The 25,196-nt window shown below is 43.3% G+C and overlaps 1 protein-coding gene across 1 annotated transcript; it reads right to left on the reverse strand.

Annotated features, from left to right (window-relative positions):
- Positions 1-264: 264 nt before the first annotated feature.
- On the reverse strand, positions 265-9,295 carry LOC136467049 (uncharacterized). The gene is made up of 14 exons (XM_066465603.1): positions 8,862-9,295; positions 7,816-7,925; positions 7,274-7,336; positions 7,005-7,185; positions 6,812-6,916; positions 6,619-6,746; positions 5,900-6,461; positions 4,061-4,126; positions 3,828-3,904; positions 3,016-3,297; positions 2,189-2,507; positions 1,948-2,097; positions 832-1,368; positions 265-712 (listed from the first exon to the last, which is right to left on the reverse strand). Exons 1-14 carry the CDS (start codon positions 9,135-9,137, stop codon positions 524-526), a joined length of 3,045 nt encoding a protein of 1,014 aa, XP_066321700.1. The 5' UTR covers positions 9,138-9,295; the 3' UTR covers positions 265-523.
- Between the last annotated feature and the right edge of the window lie 15,901 nt (positions 9,296-25,196).

Genomic DNA, 25,196 nt, shown 5'->3' on the forward strand with positions numbered 1-25,196 from the left:
TTGACCGAGTCTTCACGCATGGATCGAGTCTTCGCGCTCATGCGCTAGCCACATTATGCGTGCTAACCAAATGGGGACGCCTAGGGAGCAGCGACGCGATCACCGTCGCCCCCTACTGCCCTGATCGTCTTGGCTCTCGCCTCACTCAATCTCCCCTGTTGCCCTCAATATATAGATGTATTCTTCAGAAACCTGCTTTGTAATTTTAATATAATTTTTAGCCCTGTTAGAAAAGGATAAATAATACAAATAGATAGAAATTGGTGAGTACTCATAGATATGATACAGATATATAATTAAATTAAAACGTGAAGTAGAACATATCCAAGCCATACTCCAGTAATACAACAAACTACAGATCAGCAAAAAAAAAAAGGCCTAACCTACATTCTATACACAGCCAAAATGTGGCACTATCAGCTGACTATTCTGCCCTAAACTTTCATTTTTCTTGCCTACACTAGTGCTTTTGTTCAGACATCCTTAAATAAGAAATAAATGATGAATCAAAAGAAGACATGAATCACGGTTTTCGAAGGGCTGATGCTGCCCCCATTATCACAGCCATTACAATTCCCAGGCCCGCGCCCAGAGATGCACCTACAGCAGCAGCTGTAACAGAGCCATCTCTTTTCGGGGTCTTCTGCTTCATCTGCAAGGAGGCCGCTTTCTCTCTCGCCAGTTCCTGCACCAATCTCTCACGAGCGAGCTCCTGTTCATCATGCAGTGAAGGTAACTGTCAAGCCTGAAAGTTTCTAAGACGCTCGCATTCATATGTTATGATTTTCCCTGTCCCCCACAAGAAACAAAATAAAGAATAGAGAAATGTACCTCAAATGCTTGTTCTTCATTGCTGAGGACTACTTGATGTACAAGTTGACGGAGGGCACTAACACCCTCCACATGCATAACAATGTCCTTCCTCTGAAATGGTGACAGTGCAAAGTTTACAGGAAGATAAGCAGATCTGCTTTCTGGATCCTTGTTCCCCAAATTCCCAGTAGCTGATCTGATCCGCTGCAAACTGTTTCTAGCACTTGGCATCAGAAATGGGGAAGAGTTAACAACTTTTGTCATATCAGGAGAAGCTTGATATGCTTCCATAGCTGAGCTGATCAATGTGTTCTGCTCATGCGCACTAACAGAGAATTTGTTGGTTATTGCAAGAATCCAAGGAATGCTTAGCGCCTTGGCTTCATCCAAGAGAAGTGAAAGAGCAGGCTGAGGCCGAGAAGTATTGGACTGTTGATACTGTGGAATTCGGTGTGCTAGGTTATGCACAGCAATAACAAGGTCAGTCTTCCTGCTGATATCATGGAGTCCTAACGACAGTTCTTCTTTGAACCGCCCAACCTCCAAAGGTAGCTCCTGATAGAAGACAAGTCCATAATAACTCTTAGTGGTTAGACATTCAGCGTATAGGCAAACAAAACTTCGGTGATCATAAAGGAAATCACCGGACAAGAACCGGGAACAAATTATTCTCCATGTATCTGCTCTGCTCTTCTATGAACCATGAAAACCAAAAACTATACCGATCAATTACACATTTCAGAGGTAATGAAAGGTAACTCCAGTAGAATCAGGATCATTCTAGATAAAAAGACTCCATCGGTGATGTAAGGGAAAAAAAAAGTAAGCATTGAGTGGCAAAAAATGGAGCAAGGCATAGTTTTTCCCAGATGGTTTTCTAATCCATACATCTCTAATTTCATGTCACACAACCCTACTATATTTTCCATACTACACTCCTGAGTGGTGCAGGCAAGCCCAATGCAGTTGTGTAAAATCTAGAGGATAATACAGTTTCAGTTGTATCAGCATATAACAACAGTGTGAAACTGGAAAACAAGTAGCACCATTTTAAAATGGTTTATGCGGCATCAAAAGTCAATTGTAGATTCTTGAGAGAATATATTATAAGAGAACAAAAGGTAGCAACAGTACCTGCAAGTTTACTGTTGTAGAATCTATGTAGCACAATCCACTTGATATTCCCTTGCCATGCAAATCGACATGTATGCATTCAAGAACAGCGCTATTTCTTTCTTTAAGTTGTCCTAACATTGCTTTAAGCAGGGATGTTTTGCCTGCCCCCTACATCAGACAAATATATCCGATATGTAGAATTTCCATGGAACATAGGTAAAGGGACATATTATAACAATACCTAAATACATGGGGATACCTCTAATCCAAGCAATCGCACTCTCCGAGTCCTAATGTAGACCTTTTTACATACGGTTACAAAATCACTTGTCCCATATATGAGAAATCCACTCAAACCCTTGCAGCAATCTTTATCTTCAAATAATGACTCGAATCCAAAGTCCGGGGTTGAATCGGCACCTGTCATCACAGGAACCATGAAAGCCTCACTAATGTAATTTGGAGGCTGCTTTAGTGGTTGTCCAACAAGAATCCGCATTTTTTGTAATGTAGGTTGCAGTTCTCCATTTGGTGAGAATGAAGTGACTGATGGTAGAGTCTCTATTACCGTGGAATACCTGTATACAAAAGCCATTAATTAAAGTATGGAATACTTGCAGATATAACAATGGAGTAAATCTTGTACACGGTAACCAATCAATCAAATGCAATAAGTAAACATAAAGGATATTTTACAGTAATATTACTGCTAGCCACCCTGACACAAGCCTTAATTATGAAATAACCAATTAGATGATTCGTTTATATGTTCAATATAGATGATTTCAAATTCCACAAAGCATGTAGTTCACTGATGGTTTCAAACTTCATGTACATTGAACCACTAACATACACAGAATCCTTTTTGAATGACAGTTTAAAAAAGATAGATCTTGAGCATCATGACCTGAATGTTCTAGACGATCTAAAGACTGGAGTATCACAAGATAGAAGGCACCAAATTTTTCTTTAAAATGTTATCAAAAGCTTATAGTGAATACCCATTTACATTTTTAATTAAAAAATAGACTTTGTCAAGATTTTTTTCCCAAAACTTGTAAATTATTTCACAAGCTAAATTCATACCAGTTTCCATTTATCTGTGCCTGGAAAAGAGTGCACATTTGCAGGTCATGCCCAATTATATCAACTTTCAGGGGCTCAGCATTTTTACCACCAGGGAGTCCATTCCATCCAAGAGGAAGAATAGAAGTAGCAGTTCGGATAACAGGAGGGTCCACGATATCACCAAGTTCAACAGAATCCGTAGCTGTTAGACCAATTAATTCTTGTAGATGTGAAAATTGTGGCAATTGCTCAATGCCAGTAAAAATGGGGGCATTTGCACACATGCATGAATCATATATTCTGCATAATAAAGAAAGAAACAACATTAGTTGTGGGTAGTCATTTTATTTCAATGAGACTGACTGAATGATGTAACACAATTAAAGAAATGCACTGGCAGTCCTTAAACTTGTGTGCACTCTTTCAAACAGGAAAATGGTGAGCCAGTTGCAGCTGTTTCCCAAAAAATATGAGTTAAAGTAGGCTACCTTGCGATTAATATAAGCAATCAAGTATTGAGTCACACTAACACAAGACTAATCACATTTTCCCAACGTTGAGTGCAGCATTTAGGATACCTTATCTAACCTTTATAGCAAATAAATGCTTACAGAGAAGAGTTAGTATTACAAAGAATACAAATTCCCTTTATTGTCTATCATGATGTAGCTGTTTATGAAGAATCCATGCAAAGTTTAAACACAACAACTTTCAGGGTCAAGTCTGGTATGAAGATGAAAGTTTCAGAATAACAAGACCCAGTGAGATGGAAGACGAAAGTTTTGGCTAAGAGCTAATGTAGTTAAAGATAACCTGATAGTGGGTCTTACTTTTGAAATCTAGCCCTATAGGACTTCATTGAGTGTGACTGCAAACGCTGTCTTAACTCCGATATAACAGACTGCACCTGCACATGCCTTTGCCAAAATATAGCAAGAAAATGAGTGGACCCAAACCCAATATGGTAATAAACTCAACCAAAACCAAAGAAAAATAAAGCATGCTTCCTATGTTTTAGCTTTTTAGAACAAGGGGAATGGGCACCAAAGTAAGAAGCTCATACCGACGTCATCTTGGAGTATTCTGAATCTGAAAGTGTATTGACAGATGAATCTCCCAATAGGTAAAGCTGAAAACAATAATAATATTTTCATGACAGAAGTTAAAGATCAAATACATTTCAAGATATGGATGTACCACGATAGCACATAACAAAACTAATCTTTTGCTGCATGATTTTTTTTTTCAAAGTATGATAATTTCTAGAGTTTGTCAATAAGAAAGCATATAAAATCAGAGCATTAATAGGCATGGCACAGTAAGATTTTTTAAATAAATGACATAATTGTGTCAATCTTTCATCACCTAATCTTAGGAACGAGTAAGTTTCAGACTTATCACATTTTCTAAGTTCAAACAGGTAAATAACGAATATCTTGAGACAGAGAGCATTGTGGCATAACGTTAGAGTCAAATTAGAGAAAATGTATAAATGCTACAGGTAATATTTTTATAATAAAATTGTAGCTCTTTAGTGCTAAGTAAGGCTGGACAAAAAAATTCGAAGCTCGTTAGCTCGCTCTGCTCGTGGCTGGCTCGGCTCGTCTCGTTAGCCGAGCCAAGATTTTAGCTTGTTAGCTATAATGAGCCAACTCGAGCCAGCTCGCAAGCCGCTCACAAGCCAAACAAGCCACGTTTCCAGGGAAAAAAGCAGCAGAACTTATATTAGTTTTTGTATTTTTGTATTACTTCATGTCTTGCACTTTACAATTGGTTGATGACTGGTCTAGACCCTATAAACTTGGGATTACTATGACTTTATCGTTTTATTTTTAGTGGATGTATGGATACTTATGGACACAGTATGTATGATGTGGAGCTTGGACCATGGATGTATGGTGTAATATTATAGTATATTATTATACTTGTATATATGTTAGCACATATTAATTTTTTGTTTGACTTTGGATGTGTTACTTTTGTATTATTACTATTCTCAAGCTTTAGATAAATGCAAATATTATATTTTGTGTACCTTTTTATACATGGCTCGCAGGCTTAACGAGCCAACTCGAGCTCGTAAACGAGCCGAGCTGAGCTGGCCTTCTGGCTCGTTAAGATAACGAGCCAAGCTAGCTCGTTATCTTAACGAGCCAGAATGAGTCGAGCCGAGCTGGCTCGTTATCCTGCCCTAGCAGTGCTAAGCCATGGATGATCTTCAATCACGTGACTGGAATTTTCTGTTCCAACAAGCTCATTTACATGTAAAGCCGTGCAAATATGAAAATCTCCCTTACCGAATCGAGAATTCCAATCTGAAACAAAGGGGCAGTGAGTACCATGTTAAATAGGAGTTAAAAACCGTCTTTGAAAAACAGTTTTGGTTTAGTCTCTGCAGCGTTTTGGCCTCCAAGTTTTGCCTCCTTCACTTGGAGATTTGTCCTTTGATGACTGGTGTTGCAGAGCTAGTGAGGCAACGAATGGCCTGCTGCAACAAATTCTCAACTCTTTTATCATTATTGGGGCTTGGACAGTATGACTCTTTGGAAGCATCAGAATCGCTGTGACTTTGATGGCACTGTCCCAAATATGGCGTGTCTTGCTACTTGCTGAAGAAGAGACACAACTCTGGGGTATGGCTGGGGCTCGAGAGCTCTCCCTCTTGTCTTTCCCTAGCACTTAGTAATTAAGCCTTGTTGTGGTCGATTTATTTTCATCACGGGCGCACATGTACATTAAGAATTAAGGGTCTGGGTGTGTACTCACTACTCAGGATTTCTACCCTTTCCACTTCTTTACACAGTTCTCCTATGTGTTCGAGAGGAAAAAGGGACTAAACACGCCCGCCCCACCCCCCACCCCCCAAAAAAAGGGAAAAAAGTTTAAGGTATATGTTACTAACCTCACCAAATGGCACATATGAAGGCAAAGAAGGTACCCTGCTCCAGCGTTTAGAACCCCCTGCTTCAGATGCATTTATTTTCTTAGTCCTATTATTATCTTCAGCGTTCCCTCCATCTTTATCAGATAAAGGGGTAAGAGCAATTCCTTGTGAACTTTCTTGAATCTCAAGAGATTGGGGTGATTCTTCTGATTCATCAGCCTTTGATTGCAAATAACTATCCAATTGTGATGGTGCTTTCCCAAAAACATTTGTTTGTTTTTGAATTACACTTAAGCTTTTCCGCACCCCTTCCAAGGGAACAAGTTTTGAAAGCCTCCAAAGTGACTTTTGCACTGGACCAACGCCTAGAACGAGTTGTTCTCCATTGTTCCCTTTGGGCCTTTCCGCACTTGCCTCCATAGTTTCTTCAGATTTCACACCAGTTTTATTTATAAAAGATGCTTCAGGTGTTTGGGCATTGTAGTGGTGAAAGTAAGCTGGAGATAGAATGCGTGGTACCAAGTCTTCTGGAATACAGTAGGATTTGAAGTAGTCTTGCCATCCTCTTTTGTGAACATAACTAACAAAAGGAAAACAAGGGGATAAAGGAGCAATTTTGATAGCATCAAACCTGTTACACTTGCCTCTCTCTAGATAAGCAGTGTTAGCTAATAGTATTTTTAATAATCATATACTCAATCAAGAGCAGCATTCTAGCTATATCTAAAGAAACTTACTCTCTCAAAGCAGCATTCCCAACGGGTGGCTGAGAGAAGGTGATGCACTTCACATGAAGCCTGTTATCCTCTTTAGATGGAGTGGTAGCAATAGCTCTCAAGATTGCTAGTGTAGCCAATGCAGCAACCTGCAGTTGTAATAAAGATGCATGAGCAAATAATGAGATACTGTATATTATCTACAGGTACCTACCGCCCCACCAAGTGAGTGTCCACAAAGAACAAGTTTCCTGTTCCTTTTCTGTGCAAGATTGTATAGGTCCAGTGCTGGAATTCCATTAGCACGAGCCAAGAAACCCTGTATGGTATATTAAGTTAGGCAAATCACCAAATCCTAACCACAATGATATGTGATACACAAGATGATTCAGCATGAAAATGCATACTCGGTGCACTGCAGGTTTTGATTTTCTTAGCTTCTTTGATGTTTCTTGGTAAGATTTCCCATGGTTTTCCTCACCCTTTTGGGTATCATTTTGTTCAGGGTCAACATCAGGAGCCAAATCCTGAGCAGTATCTTCATGAAATAAGGTCCCTTGGAGTATATTCACATCAGCAATAATATCTCTATACGAGGAAAATGAACAGTTGATGCAATTACTTTACTGCAAACATAATGGACATTTGAGAGTCTGAAGTTCCATCAAACTCTTACTTGTACTGCTTTGTGCCAATAAATGTAGCAAATAGGGTGTCACCAGCCTCTGCTAACAGATACCTGCATAATTTCACCACTAATTAGATTTATATATATAAAAAAAAAGACAGCAGAACCATGTGCAGATTGTCATTATTTGGACTACTTAAAATAAGGAACAGATAATCAGAACAAATATATAGATATTGTGTAAAGATCCAATGCCTACAGGATTGTCCAGGAGTGGAAGTAACTTTTTTAGATTGCCTATTTGCTTTCCAGCAAAGATCGCACATTTAGGACATCCCATAGCATAATTTGCCCTATCCTCACAGTAATTACAGAAAGGACTATTTCTTTGTGTGTCTTTATCTAAGGGAGCTCAGATAAAGCAAGGATTGTACATGGTAACTTGATCTACTTGAGATTAGAGTTGCACAAAAAACAGCTCAATTGTATTTGATTGTAGTGCTTGATTACGAACTTTTGCAAAGAACAAAAACAGTAGCACAAATCACAACAAATATTGACCCTTAAGTGGGCTTTAGCTTTTGGCTTACCGATGTGGTACATGATCCAAGGATGGTTGAACACGCTCTAGGGACGCAATGTTTCCACCAAAATCAGACTTAAACTTGTTGATATATCTCATCATCTCAGAAACAGGTCTCTGCAAAAGCATACAGCTATCAACAAAAACAAAGCCTTTTACTTCAGTCAATTTTTTTCTTCTTCAGATTGACAACGGATGCCACTTTGTAACCATACAGTGGCAAGCAATATGTAGCAAATCATATATATCAGAACTCAGAATATTCAGGGAATTGCATCACGGAAGAGAGATGATGATCGGACATGTTGTAAATGAAAATGAACGAAACAATGTAATGTGTCAGTACAATGGGAAGCTAGGACCAGCATAAGCATTCTGGCATTTCATGCAATCCATTTGCAAGAAAATATCTTCTAAAACAAGCGCAAGGCTGGTAGCTGGTTGGGAAGCACAGTGGGTCCTAGCGTATCGATCAGTTAGGCTAGTAAAAAATTAGACACTAGGGATTAAGGGAAAGGGATGAAGACTTGAAATGTAAATATAAAAAAAAAATCTGGAAAATTTATATGTTTTGAAACTGCTATAGTAAGCTGAGCACAAGTAATCCAAGAACAACTAAATCAAGCAAGCACATCAAAAGATAGGGTGCTGTTCCTTCATGGTAAAAGCACAAAATGCTACATGCCACATTAATATTATCAGGCATGCAACTGCAACTGTTCCAAGATGGTTTTGCTCAGAAAAAGTGTCCCAAGATGATGTGCCTACATTTGGTGGATGGAACACTACATGATCATTAGAACACAGAGACGTGCAGATTTCATTACCCTTCCCCCACCAGAAGAGGCATGCAACTCTATGTTCAGCAACTAATAAACATTCTAGTTTCCAAACTTTCGTACTGCATAACTATAACAGTTACTGCATGCACCATTCGGACCAATCTCCAGCCGAAAATGTCTGCACAGATCTATCTATGGATCCGTTCATCGTGATGGGTAAGGTACAGGACGAGCCGTGCAACAAAATTGAGGGAATGGCCAACGCATGGACCTTGTAGACGCACTCGGCGAGGACCATGGCGCAGAGCAACTCCTGGAGCTCGGCGGCGGTGTCGACGCGGACGGCGCGGCAGAGCTCGCGGAGCTGCCGGCTCCGGCGCTCGTACTCCTCCCGGAACATGCGCTCCCGCTGGCGCCTGCGGTCCCCGGGCCACGGCCAGGCGGGCCATCGCGGCGCCTGTGGCAGCGCCGCCGCCGCCCAGGGCTGCAGCCGCGCCGCCTGGTCCCGCACCCACGACTCCACGCGGCTCGCCAGGGCGGCCGCCATTGACGTGGGGGTGAGGTCGGGGTTGGCGATCTGGTGTGTCCCGCGGCGAGAGGGGACGAAGGGAGAGCGAAGAGGGGGGAGCGTGTGGGATATGCCCGCGGTATATTTTGCGGCCCAAGTAGATCCAGTTCCGATGGAATTGGAGTACGAGACGTATCGCTTTGGTTTTCTAACGGTTTGAGTTCTCCTTCCGGCGCAAGTACGAAATAGCCATGGAGGTTTTCAGCGAGATCTCCAGCTCACTCTGCGGAGGAATCGAAGCCACTGAAATAAAAAATAGTTTATTTTAAGAGAAGAGATAAAGTTGGCTTCTTGCTACAATATAGGATCATAGGAAGGAGCCAGGGCCAGAGCTCGATCATACGAAGGAGCCGCTCTACCAAAATAGCTCTTTCATAATAGGATAAGACTTTGTCGTCAACAAGCTCAGCTAACTCCACCCCTCTGACGAGAACATGGCTCATCAAGTTATTCCTAATAATAAAATAATAAGTTTGTTCAAAATTATTGCAAGGTAATGAGTAATAAGTCTCCTACGAAGTTTGGCACATTTGTATCAGAGTTTAAGCGAAACATTTGTATCAGAGTTTAAGCGAAACATTACGGAGCAAGGAGTTCTAGCTGCTGCTACACGACAATGACAAAGGAACTAATTTATGGAGGGAAGATATCACATTCGTTTTTCTATTGGTGGTTTAGGTGCCAGGAATAAGACTATGGACCCTTAGCTAAGACCCACTAGGGTACTAGCACATTTATAAAGAAAAGATGCCTAATTCACAATTCCATCTTGGCCCTTGTTTAGTTGCTCGATTTTGGACAACAAAAATCACTGTGCCAGCACTGTAGCGTACTGTAGCGTTTCGTTTGTATTTGGTAATAATTGTCCAATCGTTGACTAATTAGGCTCAAAACGTTCGTCTCGCAAAGTACAACCAAACTGTGCAATTAGTTTTTTTTTGATTTCGTCAACATTTAGTACTCCATACATGTACCGCAAGTTTGATGTGACGGAGAATCTTCTTTTTGTATAGTGCCAAAGTTTGGATTCGGTGGGAACTAAACGCCCCCTTGGATGTCAGGGTTGCTTTAGAAGCCTGGTGTGTTTGGTTTCACGGACTAAACTTTAGTCCATGTCACATTGGATTTTTGACACTAATTTAGAGCATTAAATATAAACTAATTATAAAACTAATTGCACAGTTTGAGACTAATTTACGAGACGAATCTATTAAGCCTAATTAGTTCATGAGTTGATAATGTGGTGCTACAGTAACATGTGCTAATGATGAATTAATTACGCTTAATAGATTCGTCTCGCTAACTAGTCTACTCCTGTGCAATTAGTTTTATAATTAGTTCATGCTTAGTCCTCCTAGTTAGCATTCGAATGTCTGATGTGACATAGAGATGTGAAAAAAACTGTTGTGAACTGAGGGTCCCTTTGGTTTGGCTTTTGGGAGCAGCTTTTGCTTCCCAGAACCAAAAGCCAACAAAAGGACCCGAAATGGTCCAACTGCTTTCTCCGAAAACATCTTTTGGCACAGTGAAAACTTGGCAGCCCCTTCCGACCTACTTTCAGCGGCTTTCAGTGGAGGAAGTTCGCAAAAATTACCCACCTATATCACTGGTAACTGGAAAATACCGATTCGATATTTCCCCCGTCCGCCCCCACTGATAGAAAAGAAGCTCAGCGCCCGCTCCTCCCCGACTCCTAGCATTGCAACCTGTGCCCGTCTGCCCCCACCATCATGACCGGCGGAGCCGTGGTTCCAAGCTGTCTGTCTCTGCCCCCTCTCCCCGCCCCGGATCCATCCATCCCTGGCCGCTGGAGCTTCGCCCGCACCTACCTTCCCCTGCCGTGCGTTGAAAGCCCTAGTTTGATTTTGGCTAATTGATGAAACATATTTGGATTAACCCTATGCTCTAAGTGTGGATGTGAGATAGGTTGGTCCAACCCAAGTGAAGGAGCTAGGCGGCACTCATGGATGGAGATGGCCACATGACATGAAGATCATGGTGGTGGTGTGAACACATGTTATGACAGTGACGGAGGCAACGCTGTGGTGGCGGGGGGCTCGACCCCCCCTACTGCTCCCGGGCACGTGGAGCCCCCCTGAAGCCCCCTTAAAATTTCATGCATATATGTATTAGGTAGGAGGGGTTAAGATTTACAGGAGACCTCTATTGCTTATTGGGCCAGCAATTTCAATCAAAGCCCAAAGTCCAATTGGTGAAAAGAAACCCTATGCACCCAATTTCCCCTTCTACGATCCCCTCTGACTCCCCGTCTCCCCGCTCCCCTTCCTGTACGACTGTGACGGTGTGACTCCTTGGCCGTGACCCGAGGTCCCAACTCCCGAGCAGACGGTGTCGGTGGTCGGCCTGCTTCTATGTGCGGGCGCACGGCTCCTCAGCGGCTCTAGGCGAGATGGGTGGGCGGGTGCCGCCGCGCCGGCTCTAGCACGCCACACGCCCAGCACGCCGTAGCGAGGGGGGGACAACAGCGGCACAGCATCCGGCGGCCACGAGCAGGCGATGCAATCCACATCAGCGCAACGCTGGGGGGCAAGCAGCAACAGCACGACGCTAGGCATCCAAGCGAGCAGCAGCCAAGCAGGTGATTTTTTAGTTGTGAAATTGAGTCATGATTGAACGATGGAATGTTTGATTCATGATAGATTTTAATTTTCAGATTTTTAGTATGTCGTCGAAAAGAACTTTGTAGAACTACTATTCAAGTTCAAGTGGTAGTGGCGCAACTCCACATACTAATGAGAGCACAAGTCAACCGAAGAAATCTAGGGCAGAGTTTGGTCATTCAAACCTAATTGTTGACCCTAGAAATCGCAAACCAATCAATTCTTATGAACCTGAAATTAAAGACCAAGTAAAAAGAGCATATGCTTTGAGTGGTCCAACCCAACCTCGTGAATTTCCATTTCCTCGCAAATGGATGGGTGGTGAATGGAGATCATTTCAAAAGACTTGGTTTGATGAATTTGATTGGCTAGAGTATAGTGAGTCCAAGGATGCAGGTTATTGCTTATATTGCTATCTCTTCTTTAATTCGGCAAAGGCTGAAAAATTTGGGAGTTCTGTCTTTACACATCAAGGTTATGTGGATTGGAAGAAAGCTAAGGATACTTTTAGTAACCATGGTGTTTGCAAGACTCATGTAGAGGCTAGGCTAAAGTGTGATGACTTTATGAACCAAAGGACAAGTGTGGGTCGAAAATTAGTTGAGGTAAGCACGGAGGAAGAAAAACGATATGAGATTCGTTTGACATCTTTAGATGTTGCAAGATTTCTCATATCACATGGGCAACCTTTTCATGGAGATGATGAGAGTTCTACTTCCCTCAACAAGGGTACATTCAGAGAGATGGTTGATTGGTATAAAGATAAGGTTGAGATAGTGAAGGACGCATATGACAAAGGTTCTAAAAATTGCCAAATGTTATCTGTTGATATACAAAAGGACCATGCAAAAGCTTGTGCAGAGGAAGTCACAGTTGTCTTTATGGATGAGATTCGAGGTAGAAAATTCTCGGTGCTTATTGATGAGTCTCGAGATGTATCAATAAAAGAGCAAATGGTAGTGATTCTAAGGTTAGTACTCTACAATTGCAATTTTGTGCATAGATTTTTTACAATTATTTCTACAATTATACTAACACAAACAAATGTGGTGTGTAGGTTTGTGAATGATGAAGGGAAAGTGGTGGAGAGATTTCTTGGGCTTTAGCATGTTCAGAGTTGTACAACTATTGCATTGAAAGAAGCTTTGGTCGGTATGCTTTCAAGTCACAATTTGTCTATCTCTATGCTCCGTGGGCAAGGGTATGATGGAGCTTCTAATATGAGAGGTGAATTTAATGGGGTGCAGAAATTGATTCGTGATGAAAATCCTTATGCTTTCTATGTGCATTATTTTGCCCATCAATTGCAACTAGTGGTTGTTACCGTTTCAATTTCTAGTGCAGACATTGTAGATTTCTTTAACTATATTCCTTTAATAATCAATAATGTGGGTGCGTCTTGTATGAGAAAAGATGCCTTGCTTGCAAAGCATCATGATGTGTTGCTAGAAAAGATTGAGAATGGTGAGATTATGACTGGAAGAGGTTTAAATCAAGAAGTAGCCTAGCTAGGCCTAGAGATACTAGATGGGGTTCACATCTTAAAACTTTGCTTTGCATTTTGGTGATGTGGGAGGCTATCATAGATGTCCTTGAGATAGTGAAGAAAGATTCTATTAAACCAACATGTATTGGTAGAGCTTTAGGTTTAATTAGAAAAATGGAGAGCTTTGATTTTGTGTTCATCCTACATTTGATGATTGAATTGTTGAGCATGACAGATATTTTGTCACGTGCTTTGCAAAGGAAGGATCAAGACATAGTTGAGGCAATGCATTTGATCACGTATGTGAAAGATAGCTTGCAGGATATGAGGGAAAATGGATGGGAGCCATTACTCAAAAAAGTGAAAACATTCTATGAGAAGAATGAGATTGAAGTGCTAGATATGGGTAAGGAAATAAATGTTAGAGGGACATCTAGATGAAGAAAGCAAAAGGTAACAAACATGCATTACTATCATGTTGAGATTTTTTTGTCGCTATTGATGCCATCTTGACTGAGATGAATCATCGGTTCAGTGAAATTAGTTCAGAGTTATTAGTATGTATGGCTGCTTTTAACCTAAGGAACTCCTTCTCTAATTTTGATGTGGACAAACTTGTGAGGCTTGCTGAAATTTATGCTGAGGATTTTGATATTGGTGATCTTACTGTTTTGCCAAATCAACTTAGACAGTTTGTGAACCGTGCTAGAAGAACTCTAGAATTTCTTGGATGCACTGAACTTGGAAAAGTTGCTAAAATTATGGTGAAGACTAATATGCACACATGTTATAAATTGGTTTATCGTCTCATTGAGCTAACCTTGATATTACCGGTGGCAACGGCTTCAGTTGAGAGGATATTTTCAGCCATGTCCATTATAAAGACAGATTTGCGTAGTAAAATGGGTGATGAATGGCTCAACGACTTGATGATATGCTATAATGAGAAGGAGATATTTAGAAAGATTGATAATGAAAAGATCAAAAAGCGATTTCAAGAGATGAAAAAGCGTCGTATGTTATTGCCTAAAAAATAGTGGTATGCTCTATTCTCTTCTAAATTCATAATTTGGAGGTCCATATATGTTTGACTAATCAATTATGTCTATTTGTGTAGATTGCTACTTCGGATGAATGATGTGTGTCAACATCACACGCCGTCTATTTGTTTCATAATTTGGCCTTTCGGTATGAATGAACTGCATCCTTTATTTTCCATGATGTATTTTGTGAATTTCATCGTTAATCAATGTTTTTGATATAAGACTACTTCCGGCTATCATATTTGTCTATTGTGAGGGGTCATAGTAGAGCTAAGTCACTGTAGCACTTTTGTTCAGCCCCTCCTAAATTTTTTCCTAGCTTCATCCCTATGTGATGATCAAGCTTCGAAATTTGGAAAAGAAGAAAAAGAAAAATAAAATGGGCTCAAGGCAAAGGTGATATCCATGGGGCCATTTTATTTTCGGTGAAAAAAAACTATAGAGAGTGATCACATTTAGGATAGATGGTCGTACTAGGGAGCTCTTATCGGACAACTCGATCGTCTAGTGCCACTAGGTGTTGGAAAACTTGCATATGCATTTTAGGCTTAGTGCACAATCAGTAAGAAAGTGATTAACCTTTTGAAAAATGATTGTGAAAATGCTAACACACTTGCACATGATGGTGAAACACTTGGAGTGTTAGCACATTTGCAAAGGTGGTGAAAAAGGTGAAGTAAAGGAGGCGTTGTTGGGATTGGGGTGCTATCCCGATGGCACCACCATGCCCTGTCCAGTGCACCGCCACCCTTGTGGTGGTGACCGGCTAAGGAGGCCAAGAGGTGGGTTCTCTGGTGGGGCACCGCCACCCTATCTAGTGGCACCACCACCCCTAGGGCGGTGCCCACCTAGACATGCCTGAGACACAGGAGAGGTGAAGCGGGCACCAGTGCGTCCGGTGTGCACCACCGCTGTGAGGACGGTGCATCGCCCGGTCACCGCCATGAGGAGGGTAGTGCCACCACCATTTTCTTCTAGAGACTAGGTGAAATGGGGATGGTCACCTCCGCGGCACCGCCGCCACCGCCATAAAATTCTAGAGGCTAGGGTTTTCGGGCAGTTGGCTGGGTGGTCACCGCCACCCTGGGCAGTGCCACCGCCACCTGTTCAAATGATCGTTGGAGGGGCACTGCCACCCCATGTCTGGTGCCACACCGACATGTCCGGTGCCCCTACAGGAGCTGACTTAAAGGGGTAACGACTCTATTTGCTTGTGGGCTTATAAATAGAGGTGGTGACCGGTCTTGGCCACTCTCTTGGCACTTCTAACAACTACATACACCCTTTGAGAGCTAAGCACATCACTCCACTCACTTGCACACTTTATTTGAGCATCTTGAGTGAGATTGGAGAGCCTCTAGTGCATTGCTTAGTGGTCTAGCATCTTGTGGCACTAGTTGGGTGGTTTGGGCTGGTGGAGATCTTGTTACTCTTGGTGTTTGTCGACACCTAGATGGCCCGGTGATTAGTGGATCATTGAGTGGAGGAAGGTGATTGTCTTCGGCTCTGATCATTGTGATTGTGAGAAGTTCTTGTGCCTTCCTCGGTGGAGTGCCAAAGGCAACTCTAGTGGATTGCGCGTGGCTTGTGGATCCTCATCTTGTGTTGGTTGTGCGGCACCCAGTTGTGGGTTAGGCATGTGATGCCTATTAGCGCGTGAACCTTCAAGTGAGTGAATCGCCACAACAGGGACTAGCTTGCCGATAAGCAAGTGAACCTCAGAGGAAAAATTGATTATGTCATCATTGTCTCCTTGGTATTCCTTGGTATTTATTGATTGATCACTTGCCATGGTAGTATACCTCTCTACCACTCTATTCTATTACATTGTGCCTTTACCTTGTATAGTGCTTGTGGTAGTTGTAGCTAGTTAGTGCAGCTCTTTAGTTGTAGCTCTCTTGCTAGCTTGTTCACCTAGGTGTAAATTAGTGACTTAGCTGTTGTGTGTATACTAGAGATCATAGAGAATAGAATTAGGTAGGTGGCTTGCAACACAAGTGTAGTGCTAGTGCAAAATTCATTTTGCCATCTTTTATACTAACCACTTGGCTTAGTGTTGTTGTAGAATTTTTTTGTTAGGCTATTCACCCCCCTCTAGCCATAAGGATCTTTCAAGTGGTATCGGAGCCGTGGTCACCTTGATTTGAAGCTTAACAACCTTCAGTGTCAAAATAGCTTAAATCAACAACACTAAGAAGCCACCCCAATTTGATGGCTCCAACTATCCTTATTGGAAGGCAAATATGACCACCTACATCAAGTCAATGAATAGAAAGGTGTGGAAGGTGGTGGAGACCAAGATTGAGGTTGCCAATGTCGAGGCTCCCACCATCACTGAAGAAGTGCTACTCCAAAACAATAACACTGCTCTTAGTGCCATTCATGATGCCTGGATGAAAGGACATTTGAGCAAATCAAGAACATTGAGATGTCTCATGAGGCATGGAAGAAGTTGGAGGAGTTATTTGAGGGCACTCAAGCTGTGAAGGGTGCAAAGGCATACATTCTCAAGGAGAAGTTTGTAAGCTTCAAGATGAAGGAAGATAAAAGTGTGCTAGAGATGTTCCATAAGCTTTAAGTGCTTGTCAATGATCTCAAAGCACTTGGAGAAGAAGTGAAGGATAAGGACTTCTCCCACAAGTCCTTGAGATACTTACCATCAAGATTTGGCATATTGGTCACTATTCTAGTGAGGAGTGGTTTGGATACCATGACACCAAACCAATTGTTGGGTGATGTGATGACCGATGATACATATCGAGATGATGATGAGAAGGAAGAAAAGAAGGAGAAGAAAGATAAGAAGAAGGATGACAAGAAGAGTAGCATTCAAAGCCACATCATAAAAAAGCAAGGCCAAGCAAGACACATCAAGTGAAGATAAAGGCTCAATTTCTTGGGATGATGATGATGATGAGAAGATGGCTCTCTTTGTGAAGAGATTTGGCAAGTTCATGGTGAAGAAGGGCTATCATGCTAGAAGGAAGAAGTTTTCATCCAAGAACAAGGAAGAATCAAGAAGGTGCTTCAAGTGTGGCAGCAAGGATCATCTTGTTGCTCAATGCCCATACAATAGCGATAATGATGATGATGACAAGAAGAGTAAGAAGGAAAAGAAGGAAAAGAAAGAGAAGAAGGACAAAATGACCTTAAAAAAGAAGCAGAAGGGTGGCTCATATGTGGTCACTTGGGATAGTGATTCTTTCTCAAGTGATGATGATAGTGATGATGACAAGACCACCAAGAAAAAGGCTCTTGCAAGCATCGCCATACTTGAGAAGCCTTCTCTCTTCAACACTCCATCGACATGCTTCATGGCTAAGGCTACTAAGCTACAATCCGATGTTGAGTGTGATGATGAGGAACATGATAACAATGAAAATGATAGTGATGATGATGATGAACCAACTAAGGATGAATTACTTGACATGTTAGATGATACTAAAGAACATTTTGACATTAAGAGAAGGGAATGTAAAGCTTACGTAAGGAACTAAAAGCCCTTAAACAAGCATTTGATGAGCTCAATGCATCTCATGAGAGGCTAGAGGAAGCCCATGAGAGGCTTGGCAAGGCTCACAAGAAGCTTGAAAAAGCTCATTCCTCTCTACTTGATGAGCGAAATGTGAAGGAGCATGTTGTAACATGTGATGTGGGCTTAACTTATGACATAATTGATGATCTTTCTATAAGCCTATCATTGTTGCTCCCACTAACCCTTCTTGTAGCACATCCACTTCTAGCTCATCTAGTAGTGATGGTTTCACTTGTGATGCCTCACTAATGGTTGAGAATGATACCCTCAAAAAGGAGGTAAATGAGGTCACTCTTGCCTTAGGCAAAGCCTATGGTGGAGAGGACCACTTGCTTATGTGCTTGGGTAGCCAAAGAGCTTCTCTCTATAAAGAGAGATTGGGCTATACCCCTAAGAAAGGCAAGGCAACCTTTGCTCCTCACAAGACTAGTTTTGTGAAGAACAATGGTCGGTTTTACACTAATTGCAAGCAGGTTGGTCACATAGAGTAAAAATGCATGAACAAGAAATCACAAGCTAAAGTATCCTCAATTAAGCTTGATTCTTTCTATACGCTTACCAAGGGTACTAATGGTGTGAAGGCTAAGTTCATTGGTGCAACATGGATGGGCTCAAAGAAGAAAGCCATTTGGGTGCCAAAGAGCTTGGTCACTAACCTTCAAGGACCCAAGCAAGTTTGGGTACCTAAAAAGAATTGATCTTCTTTTGTAGGTTAATTATAAAGCTAGAGGAAGGCATTGGGTTATTGATAGTGGGTGCACTCAACACATGATCGGTGATGCAAGAATGTTCAACTCAATCAATACCAATGGCAATGATGGTTATGATTGTAACACCCTAGGTGTTGGCCTTGCATAAATTAACTTGCATTGCATGAGCATGAGCATCAAGCATTCATATTTAAGCTTTTACAAGTGAAACATTTGATGGAAACATATGCAAAGTTGCTTGTTATTTTATGTTTCTTTGTATATATGCATATGATCATGAGTGAATACATGTAATTGGTTTATGTGAGTCACTAAATCATATTAGCTACATTTAGGTTAACAAATGGAACATTGTTCATGAAAGTCACCTTTCATGATCAAGTACTTAAGTGATGTTATGTGTTGACCTGGATAGCCCTATGTGTGACCAATGCATGAAATGAGTGTGTGACGTTGAAAATAGCTTAAACATGTTTAGAGCATCATTATGAATAATTTTGGTATTCATGGCTAGGGCTAAACTGACCACTAAGTTATAGTTCAAGCATCAGTTATCATTTAAATGTGAAGGGTTTGACCAAGTTTGAATCATATGCTAGAGACTTTACATGTGGATGGTCACTAAAGCAAAGTTGTAGTATTTGAGATGGGGAACAACTTTTATTTTTGGGCCATGAGATAATAAGGTGGATAGCTTGGTCTTTTGGAGCTCACAAAAATCAATAATGCACTGTTTTCAACACTTAGAAAAATTTTCTAAGTCATGCTCGACTGACAGTTTGACAAGCTCCACTTTAGGCCGATTTTTCTCTCTATTCATTACGAATTAGGGGAAAGTATCTTAAGCAACTTTGTAGCTGGTATATAGCTTTACGATTTCTGTTTTGGAAGTGTGTATGAATTCGCTATCGTTTAGGAGTTTGGAAGCTTAGAATTCACGCTGTCAGACCAACTCGCGAATGCTGATGGATGAACTGAACCGGCGTCAGTGGCCGACCGACGCTAGAACAGGGCCACCGCGTGGAGCCAGAAGCGAGCCGCGCGTCACCGGCGCCCTGCCCAGTGCAGCCACGATGGGCCAATGCGCGCTACAACAAGCCCCGCACCCGCTGCTCCCTCCCCGCGCTCACCATTTTTGTTTTCTAGCTTCCTCCTTTGCCGCCCACGGCAGTCGCCACAGCACCGAGCGCCGCCGTTGCCATTCCCAGCACCGACTAGCTCCACCTTGCCCATTCGCCACCGCAACCCCTCCACCGTCACCCCCGAGACTCGCCGTGCCCACCCGTGCTCACTAACCGCGCCTGGTAAGCCGCCATGCTGCGCACAACCTTGCCGAAGCTCCGCCACCGAGCCCCGTCAGCGTGGCCGCGCCATCTTCGTCCACCTTTTGCTGGGATAACTTGTGCGCTAGGTTCGCTAGAGTTAGTAGATGCTCGTCCGAGCTGTGGCTTGAGTTGCCATGGCCACCGCCACGTAGCGCCGTCGACCCGCACCGTCGAGCCGCCATGGCCGCCGTCGCCGTCCTTCACGTCGTTAATCTGCCCGCCTAGATAGCCCAACGTGTGCGCTTGGTCGAGGGGTTCATAGTAGTCGAGGTTCCATCGCCGGAGATGTCGCCGTCGGAGAACACCGGCTGACCCGCGTCGAACAGCGCTGCCTCCCCTATTTTCGATCGCTGGTGCGTGGGTTCATCTGACCGGTGGACCCCGTCTGTCAGTGACTCAGTTCAGAAAGCTAGTCCATTTATTCCTGTTTTTGTGTGTATCTTTGAAAATTGATAAGTTGAGCTATAGAGATCCAAAATTGGTGAACCAAATTTTGTAGTGTTCCTTAGAAAGTTTAGTATTTATTAAAAAATATGATATTAGCATTTGTAGTAGAATTTCTAGAAGATTTAAAATGAAACTTGAAATATGTTTTTAAATGTATGTAAACTTGTTTATTTTATATCTAGAGTTCCTGTGCTCCAAAAATTATGAAATTTATATGGTGAGCTGTTCTTGACAAGTATAAGCTCTGGTAAAAATTTAAGGGTCAGTGCATGTATGGATTTGTAGTTATAGATTTTTTTATAATTAGGTGATCCTTGTATGAATTTTTATAAATTATTTATGAATCCAATATTCATGAAATTTGTTGGAGGTTGTCCTAGTACCATATGGATGCTAAGAATAAAATCTGTTGCTTGAAACTTTTCACTAGGGTTTTCTATTTATGCTATTTTAAGCCTTTTTGCCTTGTTATTTTTGTGTAGGGTGTTTTACTTGCTAAAATGGAATAAAACTTTTATAGTAGTCTATTGGTAGCACTAGTAAGCCACTGTAAATTTCTGAGAATTTATGATGTACGTTTAGTATATATTTATTATTTAACCTAAGTATCTAAATAAAATAATAAAGGCATTTAAATAAATAGTTTGGGCTTTACCATTATGTTTTCTTGAGTATATTTGGTATTCTTGAACTGTTGGTAAACTTGATGTTGTCAAAATTTTAATGCTTACATGTAGTAGAAATATTGTTGCTTTATAATTCGGGTGAAAAGGGTTTTTGGACAGATTCTGTGATTTGGTATGTTGCATAGTAAAAATGATATTTGCTGTAAAAATGGTTAATAACAAAGTTGTAGATAACTTCTTCATTTATCTTGTGTTAAAATTTCAGAGCAATAGGCCAAAGGATTTAGAAGTTATAGCTGTTTAAAGTTAGTATCCCAAAATGCTTGTTCTCTTGAATTTCTTTATAGCACTGGATTAATTGTCTATTTTGATTAAGATAAGTTGTGAATTAGCTTTTGGTGATTAAATAAGAGTTGTAGATAATTTTATAAGCTTTCCAGAAAGTCCAAGATCACAGCATTTGGATAAGTAGAACTTCAGTTATGAGTAATATGAGTAGCTGCTGTTTTGTGATATAGTAGATACATTGTTGAAGTAGTTAATTAAATAATCAAGAAGAGATATGCACATACTCAGTAGAACATGATGCACTTGTTATTACTTTAGCACCATGATGTTAAGAATACTTACATGAATGCATTCTTCATGTAGCATCGTACTATACTTGTCGGCATGTATGCATTCATAATATCTTATGCCATATTCATGCATCTAGGATCAACGGAAGAGATAACGTTGCTAGAGTTCAATGAAGGAGAGGAAGGGGACCAGCAGGAGATTCCTCAAGCCACAGCTCCCGAAGAAGAGGAGCAGAACCCAGAAGAGCTTCTAGAGTGCCCTGATCACTGCCCCCACTTCCTTTCTGAAAGGCAAGCCCCGGAGCATTCTAAGTGCGCCTGGGTACTGGCCGCTAGCGGGCCCATCCCATTCCACCCCTTACTCTAAAGGTACCCTAGAGCAGTTGTGAACCCGTCGGTGGGCCAACCTTCGAACTCCTTCGCACCCTTCCACGAGCGCAAGATCGGGATCCCCCTCATCCGTTCTTTTGAGGGCTGCTGCACCACTACTAGGTCGAGCTGCAGCACCTCAATCCCATGGGATCTAGCACATTGCCACCTTCTTTGCGATGTGTGAGGGGTACCTAGGGATCGAGCCTCACTTCGAGTTGTGGGGGTACTTCTTCATCGTCTCCCTGCATAGGAAGAAGGATAGAGGTGGGGAGATCCCAGTTCTAATGGGATGTACGGGCATCCACCTTCGAGGGCAGCGGGTGGCCGAGTACATGCCCTGCCAGTTGTCTAGATCCAACAAGGTGTGGCACACATAGTGGTTCTACTTGAAGAACTACCCCACTGCCCCCTTGCCGGACCTCACCAGGCGCTTGATCGAAGAGGTGCCACTGACATGGCCGTGGGGGCCACTCGTGAAGGAGAAGAAAAGGATGCGTGACATCCTCGAGGCCGCTGTGTCGCTAAGGAGCTATGGCCTTCATGGGACCGACATCATTGGAGCATATCACATGAAGAGGGTGGCGCCACTGATGGCGCGTGCTCTCCTGTTGTTCGGGATGGTGCCTATCATGGAACTCGGTGGGATGATGCTCGCTCAGGGGCTGCTTCACAATAGTGAGATTGCGCAGCATGTCAAGGAGGCGATGGATGAGTCCAATGCCATGTTCCTAATCCTAGGATATCCTGTGATGCGGCTAGAGCTAGGCTTCATCAAGCTGCTGACAGATTTGGTCTTTTAGGCCTCTATCGCGTCGGTGCCAGAGCATGCGGCCATGAGGGCGGTGAACCGTGCTACATATGAGCGAAGGAAGGAGTCGAAGGATGACAAGGAGAAGAAACGGTGGGCGAGGGAGCAGGAGAAGCTGTAGCGTGGGAAGTGGCACCAAGGCTCGTCGGAGGAGGAAGATGAGGTGGAAGAAGAAGAGGAGGAGTGGGGCGATGGCTCTGGGTCACCGATCTTGTGGGATGATCTAGCCGACGGGGATGAGGACCTGCCTTCACCATAGGTGGGGCCCTTCCTGTGGCATCTCCTAGAGCAAGAGGGGGAGGACTCACCCCCGGAGACGGCGGGAGCGAGTTGCCCTGCTCCACTCGGGCCTTCTACGTGCCCTAGAGCCGAGGAGAGCTAGCGGCTCTACCTTGTCTGAGCCTCTTGAGCAAAGGGAGGGCTCAAAATGGCAGCGCGATGAGGAATCGTAGTCGGGGTCAGGCGGGCTAGCCCCAAAACGTCAGCACCCGACGACGTCAAGGTAAGCTGAGAGTTTTTTCGTTCTTTTGTTTTTTGATGAATTTTTCCCCGTGAACTAACCGTCGTGCCTTTTGTAGCGTTGGGGGCGTGAGACCCTCCTGAATTTGGTGCTGAAGAAGACTCTAGCCCTTTGGTGGGTGTGCTAGGACCTATCTAGCGTCATGCTGGAGGCTAGCGGGAGCATGGCCGGGGCGACCATGGGGTCGACCGTGGAGGCACAGCCATTGGTCATGTCCACGGGAAGGCGAGTAGTGGAAAGCATGTACGGGGCGGCCATGGCAGGCGTGACATGGCTGGGCATGGCTGTGACACCGCAGGCACAGATGGTGTAGCCAGAGCCATCGTCCACACTAGCATGCGCGTCGGTGACGCGGCAACCAGAGCTGTCATCTAGGCAGATGGCGGCACCTATGGCGGTATGGATGGAGGAGGCCGCACCAGGTGCACCTTGGTAGGTGCGACGATAGGGCAGGCTTCCTCATCTATGTCGCCTACCCCCTCTACAACTAGGGGGCCCGCTCTAGAGGAGTTGTGGTCGTGAGAGGTGTCGGTGCTGCTTGGGGTCAACGCAGAGGCATCTTGGTCTCTAGTCCATTTCGGCGGCGACCCTCACACCTGGGGAGGACCCCAGATCAGGTGGGCTAATTGTTAGGACCCAGGGGCGATGCTCTTCACCCTTGATGATGCCGTAGAGAAGAGGGATTGGGTGAGGGTCCACGCAGAGGTGGGGATCATGGTCCGTGGCCTGACCGTCATGCTGAGTTCGCTGCAAGATGCCATCGCTCTGGTTGGCCAGGTATAGTGCATCAACGTTTCTAACCTTTGTCTTAACTTTTCTTGCCCTTTGACTCATACCCTTTTCATAGGTTCTCATGGACCACAACCAGGAGAAGTCTGCATTCCTTCACCGTGAGAAGGGCATTTGGGATCACCTCACGACAGAGGAGCTTCTGCAAACCGCGTGGGAGAGGCTACGTGAGGACCTGGCCGCCCAACTCACTATCGCTCATTAAGAAGTGGCTGAACTTGCCCCCATTCACTAGGAGTTGCCCGACCTCCGGTTCAAGTACGCGGTGGCTTGTGATGATGCCCGCGAAGCTAGGGAGAAGCTCCCGAATGCCGTAGAGATCGAGCTGCTATGGAAGGAGTGTGACAATGCCCAGTAGCAGATCAACCTCCTAGAGGGCGAGCTCTAGGGGGAAGGATCTAAAGGCCATGGTAGAGGCAGTGACTGGTAGACTCATCGTGGAGGTCAGCCAGTGCTAGGAGTAGGCCTAGAACTTGGAGTCGAGGTGGCTCGGTGGCGTCACGAGGCGTGCAAGCTCCAGGCGAACATGGATGGTAAGCCCTAATCTTCCTTTGTTGTCCTTCTCTCTAGGATCCATGGCAGGCTTTTTGACATGGTTGGTGTGTGTTTCGGGTAGGTCTTGATCATAGGCTCAGGGCAGAGGTGATGAAGAGCCGTAGCCTAGAGAAGGAGCTCGGTGAAGTGAAGGCCACCCTCCTAAAGGAGAGCGATGAGCACAACGCCTTGCACGTCACCATCTAGCTAGTCTACGATGACCTTAAGCTGGCCCTAGTGCAAGAGACGAGCTCGCTTGTGGTCCATGCCATTCGAATCATGGATCAGGCGCGCAAGATGGCGAGGGACGCTCTCCACTTCAGCGTTCATTGGTCATTCATGATTGCTTGTTCTCACTATGAGAACATCGATCTAGAGACAATGAGCTAGGGCTTTGTGCCCGGTTACTCTAATGCCGAGCTAGAGGATATCGAGAAGGAGGTGGCCCCTCTAGTGCAAGACTTATCTGCCAAGATAGAGGAAGAGATCATCCTCCTGAAAAATTAGTTAGTTAGGCCAAATAGTGACCTTGTAATAAATGGATAGATTTTAATTTCTGCTATGCTTGAACAATCTTTTGGTTCTTCATCCTTTTTTTATAAAAACATTAATATGTTCCAACCCTTTCTGTGGTTAAGGCTGTA

The sequence above is a fragment of the Miscanthus floridulus genome, chromosome 7 (genome assembly GCF_019320115.1).
Source record: "Miscanthus floridulus cultivar M001 chromosome 7, ASM1932011v1, whole genome shotgun sequence".
In the NCBI taxonomy this organism is placed as follows: Eukaryota; Viridiplantae; Streptophyta; class Magnoliopsida; order Poales; family Poaceae; genus Miscanthus; species Miscanthus floridulus.

Excerpts from the sequence above, each read along its gene's own strand:
- LOC136467049 (XM_066465603.1), bottom strand. The coding sequence starts at position 9,137 with ATGGCGGCCGCCCTGGCGAGCCGCGTGGAGTCGTGGGTGCGGGACCAG. Across the intron at positions 6,917-7,004 it reads CAAAACCTGCAGTGCACCGA|GGTTTCTTGGCTCGTGCTAA; the intron begins GTATGCATTTTC and ends TATACCATACAG. Across the intron at positions 3,905-4,060 it reads AATACTCCAAGATGACGTCG|GTGCAGTCTGTTATATCGGA; the intron begins GTATGAGCTTCT and ends AGGCATGTGCAG.